We start from the raw sequence: 27,822 nt of genomic DNA, 5'->3' as shown, positions 1-27,822 counted from the left end.
AACCAGCAGATGGAAAATCTCTTTCTCTCTCCCCACCCCTGTCTCCCTCCCTACCCCACTCTGTAACTCTGCCTTTAAAATAAATAATCTTTTAAAAATGGTATAAGCAATAACCAAAGGGAAAGATGATTATTTCACCCATATACAGTAAATTTTAAAATAATCACAGATCATTAAAACTATAGTGGTATAACATTCTTAACCATTGGTTTGAAAATTATAGAAAACAAAGTGTGGTAAAACTATATTTGCTGCAAGACTGATACAGGCACTTCTTTTTTAATTTATTCTTTTTTAAATTTTAGCTCCCACATATATGGGAGAATATGTGGCATTTGTCTTTCTGTGTCTAGCTTATTTTACTCAACATGATGTCTTCCAGTTGTATTTTTTTATACTAATGGTAGAATGTCATTCTCTTTTATAGCTGAATAATATTCCATTTTGTGTGTGTATATATATATACACACACACACACATATCACATTTTCTTTTGTCCATTCTTCTGATGACAAACACCTTGGTTGATTCTATATTTTGTCTATTGTGAACAGTGCTGCTATAAACATGGTGGTGCAGGTATCACTTTGATACGTGTTCATGTCTTTTGTATACATACCAGTCATAGGTTTGCTGGATCATATGAAAAGTCTGTTTCTAAAAAAAAAAAAAGAAAAAGAAAAGTCTGTTTCTAGTTTTTAAAGAAATCTCCATATTGTTTTCCACAGTGGCTGCACTAATTTAAATTCCTATCACCAGTGTATAAGTGTTCCTCTTTCTCCACATCCTCTTCAGCGTTTGTTATTCTTTTATTTTTGCCATTCTGGCAGGGTGGTATGTCGTTGTGGTTTTGAAAATTATACATCTTAAATAATTATCTGACCTACTTATTCACTGAGTGACTAAATAAGTAGGTCAGGCAGGAATTAATAAAAGTGGATCATTACCATGTTAACAAAACATTGTCTCAAACCTTTTTAAAACAACATTTAATATCATACCCTAAAATTTACTTTGAATCTTTCATAAAAAGATGACTAATATTAGTTGTTAAAATATATATTTACCCCAGAGTCAGTTATTAATTTCCATGTGGATGAAAAAGGAAAATAAAAATGTCATATTTAGAATACACAATAAATATTCATCATGTGGTCAAATGTTGTCAGCACATAGACTGAAGTACATAGACTAGATACTTCCCCAAAGAAAAGTCCTTGGTGGTAAATGAAGGCTAATCACATTTATTTCTATATTTCCTTCAAGTATCTCATAAGTGGCCTCACTTATATTAAATAAATAACCTTGTAAATATTCCTTTAATAGAAAATGTAGACAGTATGTTTTATAATAAGGTGTCACTGCATTCTTGATATTTTAGAAAAATGCTTAGAATGGATTTCTGCATCAGACTCAAGGAATGAAACTTTAAAATACAATAACCTGCTGAATAGTATTTGCACAGATACAAAACCTAGGAGAGAAACATTCAAAGTGAATTAATAACAGTAAAACCAAGGACCAGCATCTATGGCTTTTAGGGATAATTATTCCTCTCCTTTATTTTCTGAAATCTCTAATGTTTCTTTATTTTTAATAGGGAAACATGCCTGTGTTTCAATGTTCATATATTTCAAACATGTTCGGTCAATAAACATAATCAGTATTATTTTAAATTACAGAATGAACCTAGGAGTTTTACTTTAGCGTATTTTAGACTATGATTCTTACAACCTAATATGTATATAAAGGGTAGAAAGGACACTGAGTCCTAAAAAGATTAACTGACTTGTTAAGTAACTCAACAGTATTAGTTAATACCAAAGTTAAGATTTGAATCTAGGCATTAAAAAGCATTATTTTATCCATATACTATTCCTTCAAAAATCACTGATATATTTTAAGTCATCAGTTAATAATAACTCTAATACTTGCATACTCATTTTTAGCCTATCTCTTGAAAGCTGAAAGATAAGCAAGGGTAAAACCGGTAAATTTACAGTCTAGTATGTCAGACTTCAGGAATGATAATAAATATATTACAGGCACTAATCAAACAGAATAGATTTCTAACTATTTAAAATGGATCCAGTCCTTGTAGAGGTTTTTGTTTGTTGTTTGTTGTTTGTTGTTACTTGTTTTTACTTATTATCACTAATTGGCCCCCCAGAGTCCCTATTATTTGTCACTAAGGAATGAAGATTTTATATTTGTGTGGTTCTTGTTCAGGTGATGCATTTTCTTATCAACTTTTTTTTCCACATTTAGGTCAAAAATGTAATGAAAAATATCATGGCTGGATTGCAACAAACCAACAGTGAAAAGATTCTCCTGAGCTGGGTTCGACAATCAACTCGTAATTATTCACAGGTTAATGTCATCAACTTTACCACCAGCTGGTCTGATGGCCTGGCTTTGAATGCTCTCATCCATAGTCATAGGTAAGAATACTATGGCAATGTTACATGATTTTTATAAGTATTGGTGTATGCACTGTTGATACATTTTCTCTAGTGTGATTCCAGATCATTCTTACTACGCAAAAGGTTATGTATGTTGACCATATTGATAGAACATCCAATGGAATGGATTAAGAATATTTTCCTACATTTTACGTGATATGCCATTTGGTTGTTGGAATATTAGAATTACTAGAGCATGAAATTAGTAATGGTGAGGGGAGAGGATCAATGAAGTTGAAGTTGGGACTCCTAAAAAATCCAGGTTGTAGTCTAACTTTGTTGAGAATGGGATTGGTGTTTTGTAGAAATAGTAAGTTGGCATAAAGCTAAACTGTAGAGGTAAAAATGGTTTCAAATCACTTGTGATAAAATTAGTTTTCATCAACAGATAAATAATAGTAAAAGAGAGGAACATTTATCAGATATGTACTTTGATAGTAAACATCATTAGGTCCTGTATATTTTCTTCTAGTTCAGGGTTAAAAGAGGCTGTGAGCATCTTAGCAACTAAGGCAAAGAATAGACTGCAGTGATTTCTATGACACTGTACTCAGAGTATCAAAAGAAACAACTGCTCTGGAAGAACAAAGCAAGTGCTATACATAAAAGAGAGTTCTATGGAACTTCACAAAAAGAACTCAGCGGAATATAGTGAATTAAAAGTCTTTAACTATATTCCATACAGTAGTATATTTCCTAATTGACAAAAACTAATTTGTTTTTCTTGTGTAAAGAAGTTCAGTAAATGAATTAAAGGATCCATAAAGCAAAATATTCGGGAATACCTATAAATGCATTCGTATATATATTGCATACTATATAATATAAACTATATGATATATAACACATTTCTGTATACTTATATAATACTATACTATAGTATAATATAGAAAGGGGGATATTGGCATTACCTAAGTAACTGTGTTTGAAATGTCAGTGGACCCTACCTTCCCTGGTTTTACATGCAGGTTATCTTTTCTCACTTTGATTTTTCTTTAATTTTCTTTTTCTTTTCTTTCTTTCTTTTTTTGACAAATATACCATTTTCTTATTGCCAATCTTGTTTCAGGAAAAGCTCGGAATATCAATTTTCCTCTGTGGTAAAGCTTGATCCAAGAACAAACACCCTCTAAATAAGCCTCTTTGTCAGGTGTCTTGCTCCAGCTGGGTTTAATTAACCCCATCTAGACTGGGTTTCCAGGTGAATGACTCAGCAATCTGATTTTAGAAAGGAGGCAGACTTGCACCCAATCGGCATGTTAAGCAATGTTAACAGATTGTTTTTCCTAAGTATGACAGAAGACCAGTTTTGCACAGCTTCCAAACAGTCAGATGAGAAGGAATAAAGATGTTCACTCCGCGTCACAAGTCAGCGTGCTCACACTAAGGACCTGCAAATATTGATCTTGCTGTTCATGTACACATTTGCTCATGAACAAAATTACTGTGGATCAGGTTATACAGTTCTTGTTTCTTCCACATATTCTCTTCAAGTGGGAGACTTCAGTCCTGTGAGCATGTCCTCACACTACATTTGTTAATATTGTATTTCATGATTCCTGAATATACCTGTAGTTTTTAAACATATCCGGATTGCCCTGTCCCTGACCCACTCTTTCCCTCACAATATCTGCATGCATGCATTCTCTCACATGATATTGAATGAATCATCAGTAACTACTTGTTTTTACATTACGTGGTTACTTTTCAAGAGGTTCCTCACAGTTGTTAAACACTCTTTTCATGAATCATTTCCCCTTTTGTCTTTGACAGATGTTTATGCTATTTATCTGAAAAAAAAAAGTTGAACTCTGTTCCAAGGTGATTGTCATTGGTACACTTAGGAATGTCATGAGGTGTCCTGATTTCAATAATGGAGTGACTAAGCTGTGTAGAACAAAGGCATATCCTTACCATAGAGCATAAGGATTGACAAAGGGCCTTAGAAATTGAAAGTTTTGCCTTAAAACACAAAATCCACTACATGACAGTTGAAAGGAAGCCAGATTCTATTTTTGTGGAAAACCCCAATGCTAATTGATTAGAAATTTGCTGAAAACATGCAGATAAAATTACAGTAACTATAAATTTATAATTAAATTTTCTAATTCCTAGTTGTGTATTTTATTAACACAATATATGATTTTTTGGGGAAAAAAATCAGACACTACAGCTGAGAGCAAAGGAAAAAAGAAGCAAAATGATTCTTCATGACTCCAACCCTACATCATTATAATCCAGTCCTCAGAAGCAGTCACTATCAGCTCTTTCTGCATTCTTTTAATGATTATAATTTAATGTGTAGTTTGCATTTTTATTTCTTGATAAATTGGTTTTTGACAGTATGTGTATTTGCTTTTCAATGTGAAACTCAAAGGTATTAAGTTTCACATCCATCCATTTTCTAATTTTGTTACTTTATTATAACCATTGATTCTATAATTTTATTTATGTATTTATGTATTTTTAATTTTATTTAAAAGAGAGAAAGAGACAAACAGATCTCATGTGTTGACTCACTCTCCAAATGCCCACAAGAGCTGGGGCTGGGGTAGGCCAAAACCAGGAGCTGGGAATTCAATTCAGGTTTCTTGCATGGGCCAGGACCCAAGTATTTGAGCCGTCATTGGCTACTTCCCAGGGAATACATTAGCAGGAAGCTGGAATCAGAAATGGAGCTGGGACTTGAACTCAGGCAGTGTGTTATGGGATGTAGGCATCCTAAATGGCATCTCAACCATTATGCCAGATGCCCATCCCCATATGTGTTTGTAATTGCAGTATTACAGTTAGGTGGCCAAGAGGAAGGAGAAAGAGCAGAATGGAAAAGGGTGAGATTGCAAAAGTGATTCTGATGTTCTAGTTTCCCATATACATATGTTCTTTTCTGATTGCATTGCCTAGAGATGACTAGAGATAGCACAGAGGTTGCCTACAGAAGTAAAAACTGCCCAACAGTCTAGAATTTAATTTTTATCTTGTATATTCAGCCCACCACTGCAGGCATTTAACAGCTTGTATATAGATTCCAAAAGCTTGTTAGCTGTTTAAGATAATTCAGAATAAACAGGAGAGTTTTGATTTACTAATAAATGTATAAATTTCTGATGTATTAAGCAGGGTAAAAGCAATTGAATAAAAGGAAATGAGAAGCAAATGAGAAATAGATTTGTATCATTATTTTGAATTATAGTCTTTGAAAATAACACCAAATCTACTCTTGCAACTTCTTTCCCTTGCGTAACATGAATTCTTTTTCTGAAAAAAAAAATTGTTTAACTTATCTGAAAGAGTGACAGAGAGAGGGAGAGACAGAGAGAGATTGTCCATCTGCTGGTTCACTCCCCAAATGGCCATAAATGCCAAGGCTGGGCCAGGCCAAAGCCAGGAGCCTGGGATTCCATCAAGATCTCCCATATGGGTGGCAGGGGCCCAAGCACATGGGCCATCTTCTGCTGCCTTCTAAGGTACATTAGCAAATAGCTGGATTGGAAGTGGAGCAGCCAGGACTCAAACCAGCTTTCTGATATGAGACATTGGTGTTACAAACAGTGACTTCACCTGCTGCTCCACAATGCCAGAACTGCTAAATACTTTTCTGAATCCACAACCAAGCCACCATTTAAGACTCCTTTAATTAAGCCTCAAAAAGCTTACTTTGACCTTCTTCAGGTTTTAGAAAACCTTGTATATTATTTTCTTTATTTTTTGCATTTAGTTTTTATTGAAATTATTACAGCATATGCTTTATTTCTTCTCATTAGATTTAAAATCATTGTAGCATAACAATGCCCTCTTACCCATTTGTGTTTTCTCTATTATAAATTAAAATGTAATTGACAAGTATTTATTGAGACACTCTGCTGTGTCAGGTTGGATTTTTAGTAGTGAAACAAATAGACAAATATATTTCAACATTCTACGTTCTCATTGAGGAGACTGATTAAAAATTAGATTAATTAGATTATGCAATATGTTGAATAGTACATACTAATGAGAATAACAGAACAGCTAAGGGGAAAGAAAATGAGTAAGTGTAAGTTTGATTGGGACATGAAATTTTAGAGGGCAAGGAAGGACTCGCTGATACTGTGATTTTTGAATAAAGACTCAAGGGAAGTGGAGGAGAGAGCTGTGTTTATGTCTGGGAGAAGAGAATTCCAGGCAAAGGGAACAACTAAATGCAAATACAGAAACTATCTAGCCTGGTTGGGAAACATGAAGAGAAAGGCAAGGACTAAAATGAGAGTGTTAGTGGAGAGGCCAGACCACGGTGCTTCTGCAGATCATAGTTAAATGATTAATTTCCACATCCCAGATAGCAGAGATTGTGGAAGGTGCATGCCATGAAATGCACTGTAACAGATTCCTCTGGCAGCTCTACTGAGCATAGATGACTAAAGCCAATGGTGGGATTAGGGGAGCAGTTAGAGGACTATCACAATAGTCCTTGAAAGATAAAAATGGAAGTCTGGACCTGCATGATGGCAGTGGAAATAGTGAAAAGTGGTCACTTTCTGAATATATATTCAACTAATGGTTGTGTGAGAGTGCCAGAGTCTTCAAGGATGACTCCAAGGATTTTCATCTGAGGAACTGCAAGTTTGTAGTCGTTGATTATTGCGTGAAGGAGAACTGCAAGATAAAAGCATGGGATGTGGAGAATCAGATGGCGATGCCTGCAAGAAGCTCAGTTTTGGACACTTGAAGCTTGTGATTGTTGAAAGAAGATAATGAGTGGGCAGATGAATCTAGAGCCTGAAATTGAGGGGAAGACTGGAGAAGGCTTGGAAACTTGGTGGTTACTCACAAGTGGCTGGTTTTCCAACACATACAATTGAAGGAGATTAACACATTTTTGTTATCGGATAAAATAGAATAGATTCTTTATTTTCCTCAGGTTTTTTTTTTTTTCTCCAGCTTTACTAAGACATCATTGACAAATAAAAATTATGTATACATGTATCGGGGTTTTCAAAAATTCACAGAGTATGCATATTCTGAAAAAAAAAGCCTGCATGGATTTCAATATTTTTAAACAAACAAACAAACAAAAAAAAAAACAAAACAAAACAAAAAACAAACAAACAAAAAAAAAACCAGGGTCGACGCCACGGCTCACTTGGTTAATCCTCTGCCTGCGGTGCTGGCATCCCATATGGGTGCTGGGTTCTAGTCCCGGTTGCTCCTCTTCCAGTCCCGCTCTCTGCTGTGGCCCGGGAGGGCAGTGGAGGATGGCCCAAGTGTTTGGGCCCTGCACCCGCATGGGAGACCAGGAGGAAGCACCTGGCTCCTGGCTTCAGATCGCGCCGGCTGTAGCGGCCATTTGGGGGGTGAACCAATGGAAGGAAAACCTTTCTCTCTGTCTCTCTCTCTCTCTCACTATCTAACTCTGCCTGTCAAAAAAAAAAATATTCTTGTATTTCAGGTATACAACATTCAGGATTGTCAATTTGACTCTAAATGAGAGATGTTATTGAGGAGGAATGAGGAGTAATGATCAATTCCTAAGGACCACAGGAATGGGTTGTCATTCAAAATGTAGAATTAAAGTGAATTTCAGAGAACATTCCAGATTGATTTCTCTCTCTCTCTCTCTCTCTGTGTGTGTGTGTGTGTGTGTGTGTGTATGCGTATGTTTCAGGCCAGACCTATTTGATTGGAATAGTGTGGTTTGCCAACAGTCAGCCACACAACGACTGGAACATGCATTCAACATCGCCAAATGTCAACTAGGCATAGAGAAGCTACTCGATCCTGAAGGTTGGTATGGTCACCATTTTTAGTATAATTTAATGTTTGCTTTTTTGTCTCAGACTTGATATTTCTACAAACTAAGCACAAATATAAAACTATGCATCTTATGTTTTCCCATACTCTATAAATACTTAAAATGTTCTTTTTGTAATGTGTTATGCATTGTCCTACTTGATTTTCATTCTCAAAAGTGTAAAAAGGCCTGTAGAATATAGATGCCTTGTAAATGAACCATACTATATTTGGAGTAGGTTGGCTCCTAATAATTATAAAATGTTAGCATTTTGCTTATTCTACCAAGATTTGATTCTATCAAGAGGTTTGATAGATGAGTCAGGCATAACTAATTAACTTATCTTGCTGATTTCATTCATGTACTCTATAAAAGGCAACATGGCTTACTATTTAAATCAGAAAATCTATTCTTGGCCCTGCCTCTGTTATAATTTGCCGCTCTGCAGAAGTCCTCCATTGAATAATTATTTTCTGTTTCTTTAGTTAACAGGCAGCATTGTGTTGATATTGTTATATTACACTTAAGCAATTCAAAACACATGGAATAGGGGGTTAATGGCATCCTGACCCGTGCTCTTCTTGCAGCCTATAAGCTGCTTCTCTGATGTGATGACTTCTTTAGAATTGCAGGCTCTGTTCTTACTCTCATGAGGTTTTACTGAAGAATAGTCAGTGGACTTTACATTTGTGACATAGTAGGAACTGATAGGTGGGTAGAAGGTGCATTATAACAGAAACTGATAATTCCAGGGTCTGTGGAATATTAAATAAATCTGGGACCAGAGATGTTTGAGTGGTGGCAATAGGTCCTGTCAGGAAAAGCTCAGCAATAATGCAGAAGTTAGTCTTTTACTGGTGAATTTATTATCAACCAGATCTAGTCCTTATTGAAGAGCCAGAAAGCTGATTGACTCAGCTCAGTAAGTAGATCCTAATCAAGGGCAAAGGAGGATAACTTTAAACAAACTCAAAATTGAGGTTAAACAAATTCAAAAGATAATTTAAAATGAGACATTTATCATAAGAATAAGAATAAGGATACTTGTATATAATTGACTAGCCTACAGATGGTCCCTTCCATATGACTGTTCATTCGATGATTTTTTTCCACTTTACAATGGTGCAAAAGCAATACACATTCAGTAGAAATTGTCCTTTGAATGTTGAATTTGAATCTTTTCCAGGCTAGCACTGTACAGTCTGATCCGTCTCCCGATGTTAGACTGACCACACAGCTCGCAGTCAGCCTTGTGGTCACTGCAAGAAACCACCCACAGAGTATGCTGTGCTGCTGAGATAGTGTTCCCCATAGATTAGATGTAATAAATGCATGCTCAATTATAATATTTTCAATTTATGATGAATTTATTTGTATATAGCACCATCAAAACATGAGGAGCTTATCGTTGCTCTTGGTAAGCAAATGTACTTAGGAAGGAATATTATAACAACACAAGTATGTGTTTGTAAGGTTGGGATCAGATTAAGTTCATTAGAAAATTTCTTTTGTTTTGGAGAATGTATATCTGAGCACTGAGTGCTGTAATCTCTTCTGGTTGCTTCTTCTCATAAGTGATAACATCACTCCAGTCCCAGTTTTATATCTACAGGGATATATACATATCACACTTCACTATTAACTCGTACTACTGATTCACATGTTTGCTCCTTCTCCGTGAGGTAGAGAGCACAAATGTGAAAATATGAATTCCAGTTATTGAATGGAAGAGCTGCAGTGTGTGGATGTGCATGAGAAGTCTGTTAATATGTTTCTTTCTGTTAATGTTTCTTCTTTGCATTAAATTCACATATGGCAGTCAGTGAATATGTCTTGGGATATATGCCCTAGTTATTCTTGTGTGTGCCCTATCTTTTCATAAAATAGCAAGAATGGGTGTACAATATATTTTTCTCTTAAGTGGTAAAATAGATTGACTTCTAAGTCCTCCTTTGAGTCAGTAGAATAGGGATAACTTGATGGGCATCTACATCATAATCAGAAAGTAAATTGATGAACCTGTAATCAGAAACAGGCAATTATATTAACAACATATTTTATAACATAAAAGAATCTCATAGGCCTAGCTCTGTATGCTCTCCTAAATGGACAATATATGTCAAATTTACATCATTATAACCTATAGGAATCGTATTATAAAATCTTAAACTAGAACAAAGTCAATAAAGTATTGTATGAGGTACAGCGGATTAATAGCAATCCAAACCCTATGTAAGGGTTCACTTTCCACTGAAATCTTAGATTTGGAAACACCTTGTATTTGTTAGACTCCCTTCCAATTTAAGCAGCATTCTGTCTCATAAAAAGGTTTATTAAAGTTTACTTGGGTTTTATTAAGATGAGGATTCACCATAAATTTGTTATGTTTTTTCAACATCTGATAGTGCTTGTCAGTACGCTAAAGAAAGACACAAATAAGCATTTAAGAATTATTTTTCTGTTTTTCCCTCACAGATAAATACATTCTTTAAAAACTTAAAATGTATTAAAATATAGTAAAAATAACAAGAATTAACTAAATCATCATGTGCTTTATTTAATGATTTGTTAGCTGCAAAAGATAGAATGCCATCTCTTAGAATCTCAGATTTATGACTTTCTCTTCAGTGGATCAAATGAGGATGTTTGTGGATTTCTTTGATACCCAGTATGGTAATTGCCATTGAGAAGTCCATATTTTTATTTATCTTTAGCTCATACATGATGATGTCAGCTATTCTCCAAGGCAATTTTCATTTCATGTACATTACGCCTCTTAGGAGGTTAATGAAACATTTGGAGAGATTTTTATGATTAGGGGATTAAAGGTATATTTGGCTTATAAAATACTTGTCAAATCATGTATTTAGATCTTAAACATATATTTTATTGAATAGGTTGATTTGTGAATTAAAAAGACATTGAAATATTGGAGATTTTCACATCTTAGATATAAAAAGTTTGGTGTGTTTTTTAGCTTTAACTGATATTCTGAGGCCTGAGGTTTTGTTTTAAGTGAAATTGCCTTTTAAAACAAGTAACAGTTGGCATTAGCATAAGCAATTTCAGGAGCTGTTTTTAATGTTTTTAAATGTTAACATATGCAAAAAATAAGTACATCTAAGGTAAAATTATTTAATATTTTATACATCTTTTTGCTTCTGGATATAAAAGTCATCTACTTCAAAATATATCCTATTGTGAATCAGACAATTCACTTCCTGTCATTATTTCTATACAAAACGTATAGTGTACATGTGTTGTGGATTTTATACATGCTGTTTGCTTCTGCGACTTTCGTACAAATTGGTTTGTTTGCCAATCCATAAAAACTCCCTATATTAACAGAATGCCTTGTCAGCTTTTCTGTGAAAAACAAAGTGAAGATATTCTCTTTAAAGGAATCAAAAAATCAGGGATAAAACATCAGGCCTGTTCCAGATTATTTTTGGCATATTACTGTAGAAAGCATTTCCATTCGGGATATGCAATCCAAAATGAAAATGCTGGTACTTGTTTACCAGGATAACTTTAGAATGAAAAATGAATGATGACAGTCAAATGTGACTAACAAAGAAGGAACACTAGGACTTGGAAGAAATTTTTGTATCCTCAAAATGACATTTACAAACCAATTAGGGTTTGGTTTTAATCCACTTCATTTTGACTTCATGAGAATGGCGACACAGATTCTATTTTCTGCTTGGCTAATCATTACAATATTCTTCGTTGTTTTTAGAGTCGTCTTTTCCAAGAATTAGCTCTGCTGATTTTAAAGTTTTACTCCTGAAGTGAATGGTCTCAGACTTAATTTTGCATGTATGCAAATTTTTGGTCTTCAAAAATTATTCCAGGAAAATACACAGCGTTTGTTATAACAAAGAAGAATGTAGTTTAGGCCTCTTGTTGTATCTCTGATATCAATTGTTTTAGCAATGACTATTTTTTGTTGTTGTTGTTCAGCAATCACATTTGCATACTGTAAGGATAAGAAATGTTAATCACTAGTTTACACAAGTTAAAAATGAGGAACTAAAAGCATAACAACTTTGGAGAAATTCTTATGAACGTAGACACTCACTTCATATGATTTAAATTGATTTTTTTCGAGAACCCATTGTAGGATACCTTTGTTTTCAGATATTGTAATGAGACTGGAATCTATGAGGGTATTGAAAAACTTCATGGAAGATGCCTATTAATAAAAAACATACATGATTTTTAAAGTTTTATACTAAAATGTATTTACCTTTTAATTCCATATTTCCATGAGCTTTTTATAGTTCCCGTGTATTGATATTATGCTAAGTATAGCTAAATTTCAAATAGAAATTGTTTCTGTACAAACTACAGGCTCTAAAGAGCCAAACTTTTTTTTCTTTTTTCCATATATTTCTAAAAAGATTTTCATGGCATTTATGTAAATAAAAATGGCCATTGTCTTTTTGATAGCAAAGTAACCTAAACAAATTTATATATACACACACACATATATATATAATTTTGTACCTTTTTGAAATATTGATATTGATTTATATCACTGACTGTGGTAGATTCTGTGGAGATACTACAAGTTGTAATTTTCTAAACCTTAACTTTGAGTTTTTTTGGAAGAACAATTTTTATTCTATTAATCTGCTATGGAATAGAAAGTACTACCATCTGCTTATGCAGATATGGTAATAGCAAAATCATATTCCTCTTGTATTAGGAGAAAAGTTTTTTCAGTTTCTTTTTTTAAAGAAGCATTACTATTTGATACTTAAACTGAATTATAGCATTTAATAGTGTTTAATGTAATAAAAATGAAAATATTCATTTAATTTTGAACTTTAGTGGACTATAGTTGAAATGAAAAAAAATAGAAATGGCCTTATTATATTAACAAAGGAAAGGGGCATATAAGTATATTTAGTAATTTAGTATTGCCATCTCATTTGCTCAATATATATTTAGTACAACCTTTTAGCAAAAAACTTGGAGAAAAACTATATTAAATAATTTAAATATAAAATTTGACTGTCATTGCTTGGGCCAAGTCTATCATGTATTCATAATAAGGCTTTAGAAAACCTGATGGTCATTGTAGAAACCCAGGGAACTATGGTGAACATTCCTAGCCTGCATATCATTGGAGCAAGTGTACTTATTAGAATACCCTTGATTATTTTTATTCTTTATCCTGTAGTTTATTTTTTTACACTTCTCTTATCCATGGCCAGACACATTGCATAACTAACCTTGACTATCCACTGACACTTTAATATACTTTAATGCATTAAGTTAAAAAAAAGCTATACCAAAGTATCTGTAGGCATCCTCACAGCCCTCGTTGCTAATACAGAAAATAAATCTGGAGAGGAAAATAAAATGAGGTAATAGTTTAAACATTAAATTAATATATGATAAAATAAATAAATTTTACACATGAGCACAGTTACCAATAATATAATACAAATATGACTATAAAAATGAAAATATATATTATATTAATGCTGTGATACAGGTGGTTATATTAAAATTATGATATTAATATGGCAGTCTCTTATTGCCTGGTAGGTAACTTTTAAATTGCTTGTCATAACAAAAAACAAATAAAGATCCTACCACATATTTCCCAGAATATGGAAGTATGGAAATCTGGAAAAGGGGTGGGGCTTAGTGGGTAAAGCCACCACGTACGGTGCCAATATCCCATATAGCCACTGGTTCGAGTCTCGGCTGCTCCACTTCCAATCCAGCTCTCTGCTATGGCCTAGGAAAGCAGTAGAAATGGCCCAAGTCCCTGGGCCCCTGTGTGCGTGTGGCAGCACAGCTCTGGCTGTTGCAGCCAATTGGGGAGTGAAACAATGGATGGAAGACCTCTCTCTATCTCTGCCTCTCCTTCTCTTTCTGTGTAATTCTGACTTCAAATAAATAAATCTTAAAAAAAAAAAAACAAATAAATGAAAAAGGGTATGTGTGTGTGTATGTGTCCATCCATGTGTGTGAGAGAATGAGAATTTTTATTTATTTATTTATTTATTTTTTTATTTTTTTTTTTTGACAGGCAGAGTGGACAGTGAGAGAGAGAGACAGAGAGAAAGGTCTTCCTTTGCCGTTGGTTCACCCTCCAATGGCTGCCGCGGCCGGCGCGCTGCGGACGGCGCACCGCGCTGATCCGATGGCAGGAGCCAGGTACTTATCCTGGTCTCTCATGGGGTGCAGGGCCCAAGCACTTGGGCCATCCTCCACTGCACTCCCTGGCCACAGCAGAGAGCTGGCCTGGAAGAGGGGCAACCGGGACAGAATCCGGCGCCCTGACCGGGACTAGAACCCGGTGTGCCAGTGCCGCAAGGTGGAGGATTAGCCTAGTGAGCCGCGGCGCCGGCCGAATGAGAATTTTTGATGCCATGTCTTCCACATTATTCTCAGTTGAGACAATATAGAAAACCTGAATAATTTCAGGTCAGTTTGAACCAATCACTAATAAGTGGAAGCTATTTTTTCCTGTTTATCTGTTTTAGTTATTTGGATTACTGATTGGATGTTACTGTCACAAATTCATCCACTTAGACAACAAGGAGACTTGCAAAACACTAAATTCAATTCCTGTGTGGCTTGAATTTACTCCTTATATAAAAATTGCTTATTTTCTTATCATCTTTCATGTATTTATGATTTATCACATTTAGTCTTCATAGAAAACAAATGGCTAATTTATATTTCTTGTCCCTCCTGGGAGCTGATTTGTTAAAATATAATGAATATGCTGAGTCAAGCAATGGAGTTTTTTTTTAATGGATTGGGGAATTTAAATAATGAATTCTAATCCTGTGATTTAAAATTTCCACTGTGGATGAGGTCTTATACCAAATTTGCTCAGAAAACTTTCATTCAACAAAGTTTCTTTTTATTTGAGAAGCAGAGAGACAGAGACAGAGAGCTTCCACCCACTGGTTCACTCCCGAAATGCCATCAGTAGGGGCCCGGGGATGGGGTGGGGGGGATGAGGCAGGTGTCCAGAACTCCATCCATGTCTCCCATGTGGGTGAGAGGAAATCAATAACGAGCCATCACCACTGCTTCCCAGGGGCTGCCTTAGCAGAAGCTGAGTCAGGAGCCAGAAGTGGGCACTTTTCCAATAAGGACTTGGGTATCTTGACCATTAGGCCAAAGGCTACCCAGCTTCTGCCCACTACCTGGTAATGTTTGCATAAAATCCTTGTCTATATAACTGGAAATGTTTTCTCAATGACTTTACTAGGATTTTTTTTAGCAACTTTTTTTAAGTGCAGGAAATAAAACATCCTAGGCCCTTGTAATCTAAATAAATGATATTTTAATTAATGATGTGACATTTACAAGTTATTTCAAGAATGGGAAATACAGCCACTGAGATTGGCTGAATGACAAAGATATTTTCTGGATGATGTAAAAGTTATATCATCACAAGGAGTTTAATGAAACTGTTAAGGGAAATATATTAGAAAAATTGCATTGATCCTTTATTGTTGATTTTCATTTTGAAGGTATTAATGAGATATTAGTGTGCATGAATCATTAAAGTGTTCCACAGTTGATATCTATATTTTATGCAAAAACACTGTAAATATTTAAGTAACGGTAGAAAGTGAGCATAAAATGGCATAAACAACTTAAATTTTCTATGTGATTTTAATGAAGTCAGTGTTAAAGTTTGAAAGTAAAGCATCTGTTGCTGATAGTTGGAATATTTTTATTCATTTCATTATCTTCAAAAATAGTATTCACTGTGTTGGATAAGCAATTATAAGAGATACCACAGAACCTACAAGTGAGTATCTGAAAGCGTTAAACCTGAATATTGGGAAAATAAGAATTAGGTTGGTATATGTTTTCTAATAAAATGGTCTATATACAAATGCACAGGTTGTTTAACAGCTGGAACATGAAATATAAAATGTGTTGGTTTACGGCAATATATGGGTAAAATCGAGGCCAGTATTATGGTGCAGCAAATTAAGCTGTGAGTATGGGGATGCCAGCATCCCATATCCAAAGTGCCAGTTTTAATCCCAGTTACTCCAAGTCTGAGCCAGCTCTCTGTGAATGCCCTGGGAAGCAGCGGATGATGGCTCAAGTACTTGGGTCCCCGCTGCCAATATGGAAGAGAGGGATGGAGTTCCTGGACCCTGGCTTTCGCCTGCCCAGCCCTGGCTGTTGCAGGCATTTGAGGAGGGAACCAGCAGATGGTAGTTCTCTCTCTGTGTGTCACTCTGCCTTTCAAATAAATAAGCAAATCCTTCAATATCTTGGTAAAATAATAACAAACTGGGGTCTTGGTTGATGCCATGCCATTTACTTCTTATAGCAGAGTAATTTAATTCTCATAACAGTAGGATTTATTTTTTCCTTGTAGGAAAAAGCCAGGAACTTTAGAGTTGCTTGTGATTATATTTAAAAACAATAAACTATATTCTCAGATTTGTTGTCTCCCTGGGAAACTTATGGTATTAATGGATCGTATGATATCCACTTAACAGATAAGGAAACATATAGCTATCAAATGATTAGGAATTTTATGGATTATTAAAATTTAATGGGTGGTTGAAACAGTTTAATTTTAGAAACAATTATTCTGTAATATTCTTGTGAAATATTATTTCAATATCACTGAATAAACTTTTTCTTCAAATGAAAGCACAGTTTTCTCTAATAAGATTTTTCTAATTCAGCATTAGTAGTATAAACTTAAATATGCAAATTTCCTTTTAGTAAAAGTACACTAAAATTTAAGTTGACAAATCATGTTTTAGGTAATTCACATATTTAATTAGATTTCTGGAATGTAATAATTCCAGAAAAATTTATCCTTTTTTAGCTGAAAAAAATTAGGTTTGTAGAGCTTTATTAAGATCAGCCAGTTAATAGATAACTGGGCTAGAGTCAAGTCCAAGTGTGTCTCTTCTTGTTATTAAACCTCCTGGGGAGTTTTATGAAAACATTGGGATTGCTGATATTCTGATAACTTCATTCATTTTAGGTGCGGCTCTTTCACCAGAAATTTTTCAAAGCTCATCAAGTTAGACTATCATGTAGCTCAGGTAAAAATAACTATACTAGAACAATTGTTTCCGTAAGATATGACTTTTCAGAGAATAAAACCCAGAATCTCTCGCCCCAAGGTTTGTTCAAACCTCTAGCATTTTTTTTTTTCTCACAAAGTGACTAAGCAGCTGATCTGATCTTCAATTACTGGAGCATTGCTTATTGCTAACAGCCCTGTCGTTAATGAGAAATGGTTCATCCACCAGATAAAATAGAAATAGACTAGCTGTCACGTAAGACTGGCCACCAAAACATTCTCGTTAGGATTAAAGGACTTGCTTTATCTCCTGTCTGTGCAGCTCTCATCTCTCTCACTTCCTTTTCCTTCTTGTTTGTTGCCTCCCCCCCACACACCTTCTTCCTCTCTCCTTCCCTCCCTCCATTCCTTCATCTGCTTATTACTTCGCAGAGTGCTTGTCATACAACAGTGCTGTCACTCACACACTGATCCTACAAGTTAGGGTCCAAGAGAGAGGAGCTATGTAAAGAGGTGGTAGCTTACTCTTTGTTCTTTATGCTTGTTTTTGTCTGTCTTTGTCACTTTGGTCCAATTAATATCACTTGTCCTGTCATAAAACTTTTCATGATGTCTTTCTCAGCCCATAAAAATATCTTTCATTATCACAGTTAATAAAGAGCTCTTATTCTGGAAGAATTTTTAATAGCAAAGGGATAATAAAGGAAAAAAGAGAAATAAAATAAAAACTGGAAGTAAAAGAAATGTTTTCAGAGTACAAGCTTGTGAATGGCAAACTTGTGTCAAATAAGCAAATGACTTAAGTAACTTCATGCTCTCTAATGTTAATGCCATAAACAGGTGGATTTTAATTACTATCTATTTGCCCAATATTAATTTTGCTACACATCCATACTTCAGTGAGATATATGACATTTAGCAGCAGGATATGATGGAGTAATGAGATATTCTGGCTATTTTCTGTCATGTTTGAAGTTCTGCATTAGGACAGACGCATGAACTAACTCGTTCAGAAGTTGTAAATCAGCACATGTGCACATACATGTGCACCCCCGCCCCTCACCTGCCCCAGTTCTGAGCAATGCATTTTAAAAAGTTAAATTCCACACAGTTGATCACCTCTAACATGAGAAAAAGCTCTTTAAACTGTTTTTAAGTCAACATTTACAAGAGAAATTGGCTTATACTACGCCTTGGGTTCTTCACCTATTTTTCAGAGCCTTAGAAAAGCGGCTTCTCCATCAACATAACATATATTGCCAATAAAATATATAAGAGAGGGCACTTATAAAACTCAGGAAACTGTTTAGAAGGAACTGTTGTTTTATTAGCCTTCTGCTCTTTAGTGGCTGAGGCCATCCTGGGACTGCTTAAAAGATAATATAATTTCTCCTCTAAACACATGGATGAATTCAATGTGTTTTTCTGTTTCTCATGAATCAAACATTGCATTGACATTAAAGACTTAAATCAGGAATCTTTGTAATAATAAGTCTATATCTTCAATATTTTAAAATTGGTAAATTAAACAGCTTTAAACATGGTTAAAATGAAGTATTAAAGCTACTTGTAATAAAACAATCCATGAATGTATAGACTCAAAATTACAGGTTATTTCAGATGTAATATACTGGAAGTTATATCTGAATTTAAACTGTGACAGAAATTATGCAGTGTTCAGGATCAGTATCATATTTATCAAAAAAAGTTTACTGTAACAAATATCTTCCTAGAGATACCTTCTAGTTTGCCCAACACCATCACGTTGTGTCATCGTCAATTCACCCAATTGCTTAAAGCAGATACCTGCAAATCATCCTTGATTCCCCAGTTCCAACTTCCCTACAATTTCAGTGCTTTGCGATGCCCTATGAGGAATAATTTCAAAATATATATTGCTAAGTATTTCATGCCTCTTCATTTTTACAGTTACCGCCATGGTTCAAGTGATTCCCATCTCTCATGACCGTAGGATGTGCCAACTAACTGCTGGGTCCACTTTTATCCTGTGTCTACCTCCATTCCCATTTTTACCCAGTTAGCCAGAATAATATTTGCACGATTCAAGGCTTAAGTACTTGCTGTTCCAACTGGCTGGAATGCTTTTCTTTCACTCTGCACTTCACACTTGAGCCCAAAAACTTTTTTATTTAACCAACAAATTATTTAACAACAAATTTCTCTGGTTCCAGATAAATATTCAACCCATTTAGTCTTTTGTGTTAATTTGTCCTTAAATTATAGTCTGTAAACTGGGCTTCAGTTCTCTTTTAATTTGATATTCTGGTGATACCTGATCATGATATCTAATGCATATAAAAGCTACCTTTTTATTACTAGCTATTAGTGGGAAGCGTGGCTGAAGAAATAATCTGTATTATATTTAACCTACCTTACCAAATGGTAGTTTTTCTACTTTTCTTGAGAATTTATTCAAATTTGTTTTTGTTCATTAAAAAATTACCATGTTGCTATTTAATATTGAAGTGCGACTAGGACTGCAAAAGAGACAATAATAAATTCCTTTCTTTTCTGGGAGCCCATACATGGATACTGAGAGTACTAAGATATCAACCAAGATATCTGGCTGCTCTTTGAGGAGAATGCTGTGATTTTGTGGAATAAAGAGAAAGTACAGTAGACGTTTAGTTTTATTTCTCTCAAGGGTGATCGAGGTGTTCTATACCCACATCTTAAGATCTTTGGTAGTTGTTCTCCTTGCATTTAAACTAGTTTGCTCTCTGAGATAAAGAGCTGTTCTGGCTTACAGCGTGTGTGCAAGTGCACACATACTCCTATGCAGATTTTCAGCACATGGGGAAATAGAATAAGGGAAATAAAGCAGGTACAGGCCTGACCTTTGGTTGTATGAGAAAGGACTGACATATTCGAAAGCACTAGGAAGGAAAGGGGAACACTGGAGTAGGTAGGGCAATAGAATGCCACAAATCACTCTATCTGTTTAATTATTTAATTAATATTTAGTACAAATGATATTCAAGGTATGTTTGAGTTTTGTGTTATAATGCAATAATATAACATTATTACAGTAGAGTGATATGTAATGGAGCATGTTTTTCTTCAAATTCTGTTCTATTATTTTTTAAATACTATTTAGTTCAATATTAAGAGCAGCAAGAATATTGCTCTTTTTCTTGTTTCACTTTGATTGTATTTGATATTAAATACAATTTTAAACTACTAAATCTTCAAGAAAGAATTATTTTTTACTTATATTCTGGTTGAATTTGTTCCTGTCTTATCACAGTATTGTAGGTAGTTTTGGATTTGTCCAGGCCTCTAATTGAGGGTGACTTCCTTGTGTACAGGAGTCTTTCTTGCTCATAGCTGAATTCCAAGAGCCTAACACAGTGCCTATTTTCTTTTTTTCCTGGTAAATGCACATTTTTTGCAGGCATATATTTTAAATTAGTAGATTACGTGAAAGTATGAAGACCATTAATAGGTGGGGAAATCAATCAGGACTCTGAAGTTCTGAACAAAAAAGCTATTATCAGGCCAATAGTTTAAATCAACTGATTAACATGGGAATCTACATTAAAAAACAATTATTATTGGTATTGTTATTTGTTATTCATCTCATATTTTCTTGCTTATTGGCTTTTTTTTTGTCTAAGCTAAAAAGGGGTCTTTCTGATCTTTATTTAAATAAAGGAATATGGTGATTATGATTTTTAAAGTTATACTATTTTTAAAGATGCATGTATTTATTTGAAAGGCAGTGACACAAATACACAAACACGGAGAGAGAGAGAGAGAAAGGGAGACAGGCAGGCCAGGGCTGGAGCAGCTGGGACACAAACTGATGCCCAAATGGGATGCTGATGCCACAGGTGGTGTCTTAACATACTACGCCACAGCGCTAACCTCCAAAGTCAGAATTTTTTAAAACTAACACTTGTCCTTAGTAGCAATCCTGATGAATAACCTCTATCCTAACAAACAATACTGTGTTATAAAAATATTTTTACCCTGAATGAAAGTTGGAGAATTTTAAAAATCCACTTTAGCCTCCTGTGTGATTTTGAAATTACAGGACTTTGTGGAAATATTACAAAACATTCAACAATCCCTACAACTGTGTTAAATACCATGACCTCTACTAATCCTGTTTTTACAAAAATCCACTGAAAACCCAGCTACCAAGGATGTGTCAGAAATAGTTCAACTTGAAGGAACTTTGGCTGTGGCTGGTCAGGGGTCAGATACTGAGACAGAATCCCAGCTTCAACTGCGCAGCCAGTGAGGTTACTCAGCTCCCAGAGTTATTGCCCCATCTCCAAATGGCTAAGTAATGGTAGTGCCATGTAAACATTTAGTGTTTTTTCCAGTAGGTAATAAGTCCTTGGAAAGAATAGCCAGTAACTCTGATATTTTAAAAGGGAAATGTTTTGTTTTTGTCTAGGATAATAGATACTGAAACTTCCAATACATATAATTCCAAATATATACATTGTTAACAGACAGCATGCAAAGTTAGTTACTGCAAAACAAGAAAATCAATCTTCAGTAATATCCGTATCACACTCAGCTCCATTCACACACTTGGTGTAGATTATTTACCACTATTGGATCATAGGCCTTCTGTTGTATCAGATTGCCTGGGTGTGTGATTAGAAACATTCCTTTTCTCTCATTCCATCTGCATTATAGTCTGGACAATATCCTCTGTGACCTAGCTCACAACTGGGTCCAGATGGAAGCAAAACCACTTACAATCTTGGTACAGGAAATGCCATAAAATCAATATTTTGTATTAGAGAGGGGACATAAGAGACTCCCCTGATATTAAACCAGGTTTAGGCACTTTGCATTGAAAGCTTCACTGTTTATTTTTTCAATACCCCCCCAAAAGATGTTGCGAAACATCTTTGTCCTAAGCTAAGTAAGAACAGTAAAGAATAATTCTACTTCAAAAGGTAATTTTAAAATCCAAGCTCTTTTGCTAAATAGTTACTTGAGTATATAAATAATTTATGACACACTTTTAAAACATCACAAAAATGGTAATATGCAACAAATAACACTTTGGTGCAGCTACCAAGAAATGTGGATGGAAAAGCGTGATAGCAAATTAATATAAATATTGTGCATTATTGTGTCTGAGCAATATGCTTCTCTCTTTCCATCAAGTAATGATGTCCTTGTGTGGACTTAATAATAAAAGGGAAGGAATAGGGTGAATTTTCACTTGAAACTCAGTTTCTTAGAATTGTGTGAACTCCTGTGCCACCTATATTAAAGGAATGATAATTCAGTCAGCTTAAAATGGTCATTTTAATTTAGTGAAATTTATTGCAATAACCATTTAACAATATAATTTGTTTCTGAATAGATATTTGAAAACTATAAGGAACTATGCCTTTTTTTTATGTCTACAGGTTTAAACACCTCTAAGGTTGTTTAGAATAACGGCTCCTCGAACTGTCTAAAACCTACTTGTGATTGTGTTACATAACACGACAATGGAGAATTAAGGTTACAGATGAAACTAAGGCTGTTAATTAGCTGGCCTTAAAATAGGGAGATTATCCAGCATTATATAAATGGGCCCAATGTGCTCACATGGATGAGTGATGCATTTTGAGAGACTAGGCCTGTTGTCACTTGCTTTGGAGATGGAGGAAGAAAGCCACAAAAACCAAGGGATACAGGAGGCCTCTCAGTGCTGGAAAAGACAACCAAACTGATTCTTCTTCAATATTTTGGAGGTAAAAAGTACTCAACCCTGCTGACACTTGAGTTTTGTCTGAGACTCATGTCATAACCTACTCAATGGTCAGATAAAAAATTGTATTAATCCATTACATTCTTGGGACTATAAGGTTTTCTTCTGAGTAAGTGTGTGGCTTTCCTGGCTTATAATATTACCCACTGAGCTTTGGGGCCAGCTGTACTCTCCTCATTGGTAACAGTTCAGCAGTGCTCATTTTGGCAGGATTCTGTACATAAGTCACCAAGGGAGAAACTGTTCCCTTGATCCTTGAAAAAAATCCTTATTACTTTTGCAATGAGCTGCTATTTTTAAGACTTATTTATTTATTTGAAAGACCTTCAGAGTGAGGGGGAAACACACACACACACATACACACATGCACACAGGAAATCTACGTGCTGGCTCACTCCACAAATGGCTGCAATAACCCTTGCTGGGCCAGGCTGAAGTAGCAGGGGCTACTTGTGCTTGGGTCATCTTCTGCTGCCTTCCCAAGCACATTAGTAGAGAGCTGGATCGGAAGTGGGGGTAGCCTGCACATGAACTGCCACCCATAGGTGGCAGCTTAACCTGCTACAACATCAGCATTTTGAAGGCTGTTTAACAGTAGGCATCCTTATACTCTTCAGGGGAAAGTGTCTGCCAAACTACTTAACTGCTGCTGGTGATGTGATGCTTTCAGCTCAATCCTCAGATGACTGGAGGAGCAGAGTCTGAGGTAGATCAGGAGCTAGTGAGTTGCAGCTGATCTGTGACCTGAGAGCCCACAGCCATCATTCCTCCCATACGTCCAAATCTTTGTCCTCAGTGTCATGAGTGGCTGCACAGCCTGGCCTTTCAGGTATTTGACACAGGGCTAGGTCTTCCTGAGAGCATTTTAAAATAGACCTTCCCAGAGCTCTGGCAAGACTTTTCATGCCTTGCAAATGTAAAAATTGTTAGAGCCTGTCACTCTGTTGGTGAAGACCCCACGGAAGTCTCATCTTTCACGGAGAAAAGCCCACGACCTCCAGTGACCCACAATGCATTGCATTACTTGGCCCTGCTGCCATTGTCTCACCTCTTGCTAATGTGTCTCTTCTCCCTTCTGCTCCAGCCATGCCCATAAGCCTATCTCCTTTCAGAATTGTTTGTGAGATCGTTTCTTATATGGTTAAAAGTGTGCACTCATCTATGTGTGTATAGGAATGTGCATGCTCACACACACACACACACATACATGCTCAACACTCAAAGCTGAGGAACAATATGCACAGGGCATAAGGATGTCTAAGTCTGTAATTCAGAAACAAAAGCTAAAATAATACTAATCTGTTCAAAGTAACTATATCATCATTATGACAGACTTTTCCTTAACTATGCAAAATATTTCCGCTTGAACATTCACATTTCCAAAGGAATGTCTTGGTTTTTGTATTTATGTATCTAAATTCTAACTGGAAAGTTAAAACTTTGATCATAAAGGGACAATCTGTTCCAAAGTTTAAGATGTCTCCATTATCTTTGGAGAGCATCTTTACTAAAGTTCTGAATTCAGTGTTATTTTTAGTGATTCAAATCTCATTTCAAAGGAAATACCATTTTCTCAAAATTAATGAAAAAATAATAGTAGGAAGGAGAGTAAGAATACATGAAATGTATTTAATTCTGACCATAAACAATTATAAGCATTCCTATTTATTTGAAGGTGATATTTGTGACATTGATTCCACACTTAAAGTATGTATTTTGATAAAATTATAACATGTTGGGCACTACCCTTCTTATGTTAAGCACATCTTCCTATGAATTTCCCAACTAAAATTCAACTTAACTAGTCTAGTCTGTAGCCCTTGATATAAGATTCTGACCTGGATACAATAATAATTTTGCAAAATCAAGTGACCTAGAAATCAAGCTAATCCTTTCAGCATTCGATTTTAATTGGGAAAGTCTAATTACTCAGATAATTGTGTGGCTGTTGCTTACTTTTAATCACTGTAAAAATTAAAAAAAGAAAAGACAGAAATTTATGCTGCTCTATATTCCTCATGTCCTATAAAACTGGAAACGTTTTTTATGACCTCTTTAGAGGTTCATTCACTTTACAGTGGATAAAATACAATCCAGTGTTTTTCTAATGTCAGACTACTTTTGTCTGACTTTTTATAACCATAAAGCATCATTTTCATGCACATATTTTTGGTTGGATGAATTTATATACTTTGATGATTATATATTTCAAAAAATCAGATATTTAACCTGAAGTTACATAAACAGGAAAGTTTAGGGAACAGTTTCTCATTATGCTTGAAACACTTTTTTCTGTATTAATAAATACACTACCTCAAGAATTACTCTGTGAGAATGAATCTAGATGAACTTCAAATGTGCTTGGAATTCGTATTTTAGTGTAATTTGCTGTGGACTTAAGTAGCTTTGAAGGAGGAACCGTGTCTTAGCCATTGTTTTATTTCTTCCAGAGCTTAGTCCTATGAATTGTATAAGGCAGTATTCAGTGAATGTTTATTACATTATTCAGATGTTTTAATAATTTCTTCCCAGTAAAATTGAGCAGACAGCTAGTTTTTGTTACAACCCTGGACCCCTTGCCCACTAGCAGGCCATTTCTCGGAAGGAATTTCAGACATCCTACTTTTTACATCCTTATGCCTTCTGCATATTTTTGCTCAGTTTGGGTATTGAAATGTGTATGTCTGTATGTTTGTGCATGTGTCTTTCTTATGGTTGCTTAAGCTTAATTCGACCTTCCTATGTTCCTACCCATTTCATATTTTTCCACTAATAAGAATAGGAGGGGAAATCTTCAAAAAGTTTGTAGAAATGCATATTTTGAAAATCTGTGAATAGGTCTCAAACTTTTTTGGTACCAAAATAAATGTATCTATTAATTCCATTTTCCACAAACTTTTTGAGACATTGTTATATATTTCCTTGAACCCAGGATGGGCCAGATATCAGAATATCACCAATTTCAAAGTCCAGTGAAAACTGAGACACAGAGAGGTAATAAGGAAAGAATGAAACTCTAAATAAGAACACAAGTCACATGTAGGGATATGGATGGATTCTAGGAATAGAGCAGACACAGACTTTTAAAAAGCAAGATGTTCAGCAAGTATGATGTTAAAAACTAAGAAATACAACTCCTGAGACAGTGGGAGAGAGAGAGAGAGAGAGGCTGTCTGTCAGCTAGTCCCCAAATGCCTTTAATAACAGAGCTGGGCCAGATCGCATCCATGCTGTAGATACTCAGATTCCTGTAAGTGGCACAATCCCATTTAGCTGAGTTGTCACCTCTGTCTCTCAGCAAATGCCTTAACAGGAAGCAGAAACTGACGGCAGAGCCAGGGCTCAAACCTAGGCACTCCAATAAAAGATGGATATGTCCCAGCCTGCGTCTTACCCTCTAGGTGGGCTAAAGTCGCCATACTTGAGGATTTTGAAGAACATAAGATATCCAGGAAGGAAGGGATAATGGAAAGGAAGTAGGAAGTATGGAAGGGGTGGAGGAAGAATTGGAAAGAAAATAGACCTTATGGAACTATCGGATGCTTCTGTCACTGAGCACAAACACCAAGTTTGCAGGAAGCTCTAGTTGTAATTTATGAATGAATATTGTAGAAACAACCACAACATCCTCCAGCTAATGTATTGATGACTGAAAGCTAAGCTTGTGATATTTACTACTGAGTAAGAAGGGACAGCACCTTCACATAATCTCCATGGCCTTTCCAAAGAGGAGTGTTGGGGGGCGGTACTGCTAGTGCTTTACAGGCTGAGCCTGGTAGTGCCAATCCTATTCTTCACAGTGACTGGCCAGAACTGTTTAACCAGATGAGTTGCTTTCACAGTCTATGGTGTTATCTTGGAACATAGAAATCTGAACAAGTTGCTAGGAAGCTTTGTGTGAGCCTAAACAGTTAGGCTGTGTTGCACTTGTGATATTTCTCTTCCAAAGATGGTTGTCCTAGACATCACAGGAAGTTATGCTGGACCCTCGTACACCTTGACGTAGGGTGCTCTTTTGGGTCTGAGTTCTTAGATCATTCTCCATTAACTCTTTAGGATCCGGGTGTCATTTAGGGGGTGATAAATTATTTCACATGCATAGCAAGAAATTCTGTGCTCAGACATGACTGTCCACATAAAATACCTAGCAGCCTGTGAGAGTTCAAAATATGGGCTCTAGAGCTGCACTGACTCTCTCCACATCCCGGATCCACTGCTTACGAGCAGTATAACCTTGAACGATCTAGGAAATGTGTTCTTCTGTTTTCCATTTGTGAAATAGTTAAAAATGAATGGGTTGATGCAGGTGACTACTTTTACTAGTATGGTACATAGTGAAAGCTAACTGTTGTTAATCATGCTATTGCTGATTTTTAAATGACATTTATATTTCTTTCAATGAAATTGCTGTTTCCCTCCCTCCCTTGTAAAAGTAGGAAGTAAAGGTTAGGAGATGGAGTTGTATAATTTATTTCTATTAATAATAACTTATATTAAATTAGTAGTTGGGCCAATAGGCCATAAAAAGGAAATCTATCTTGTGGGATATAAGTGAATATAGTAGAATATGTCATCAATTAAAAATGGCATTAAAAAATGAAGCAAAGACCTATTTAAATGACCTCAGGGAGGAATTGGAAACGTTTTCAGCAGTATCTGCTTTAGGGAAGAGCTTGTGATTTACCTTAGCAAATTACAAATGGCCAACCAATGCCCTCATCAGTTAGACCCTGACAGCCTACTCTCCTACTCCTCTTTTCTAATTCTGTCTTCTAGACTACTTCCAGGGGATTTT

The 27,822-nt window shown here is 35.4% G+C and overlaps 1 protein-coding gene across 15 annotated transcripts in view; it reads left to right on the top strand.

The window, feature by feature from the left end:
* The window catches only part of DMD (dystrophin), a 2,248,405-nt gene that overhangs the window by 534,136 nt on the left and 1,686,447 nt on the right, over nt 1-27,822 (top strand). For all 15 annotated transcript variants that reach the window (XM_070067426.1, XM_051827673.2, XM_051827679.2 and 12 more), the window contains 2 exons: nt 2,269-2,441; nt 8,107-8,225. In XM_070067426.1, coding sequence (XP_069923527.1) covers nt 2,269-2,441; nt 8,107-8,225 — 292 coding nt within the window. The remainder of the gene's footprint in view (nt 1-2,268; nt 2,442-8,106; nt 8,226-27,822) is intronic.

This window comes from Oryctolagus cuniculus, chromosome X, assembly GCF_964237555.1.
Source record: "Oryctolagus cuniculus chromosome X, mOryCun1.1, whole genome shotgun sequence".
NCBI classification, from domain to species: Eukaryota; Metazoa; Chordata; class Mammalia; order Lagomorpha; family Leporidae; genus Oryctolagus; species Oryctolagus cuniculus.
The sequence above is the reverse complement of the archived record's forward strand: the minus strand, read 5'-3'. Positions and strand labels throughout refer to the sequence as shown.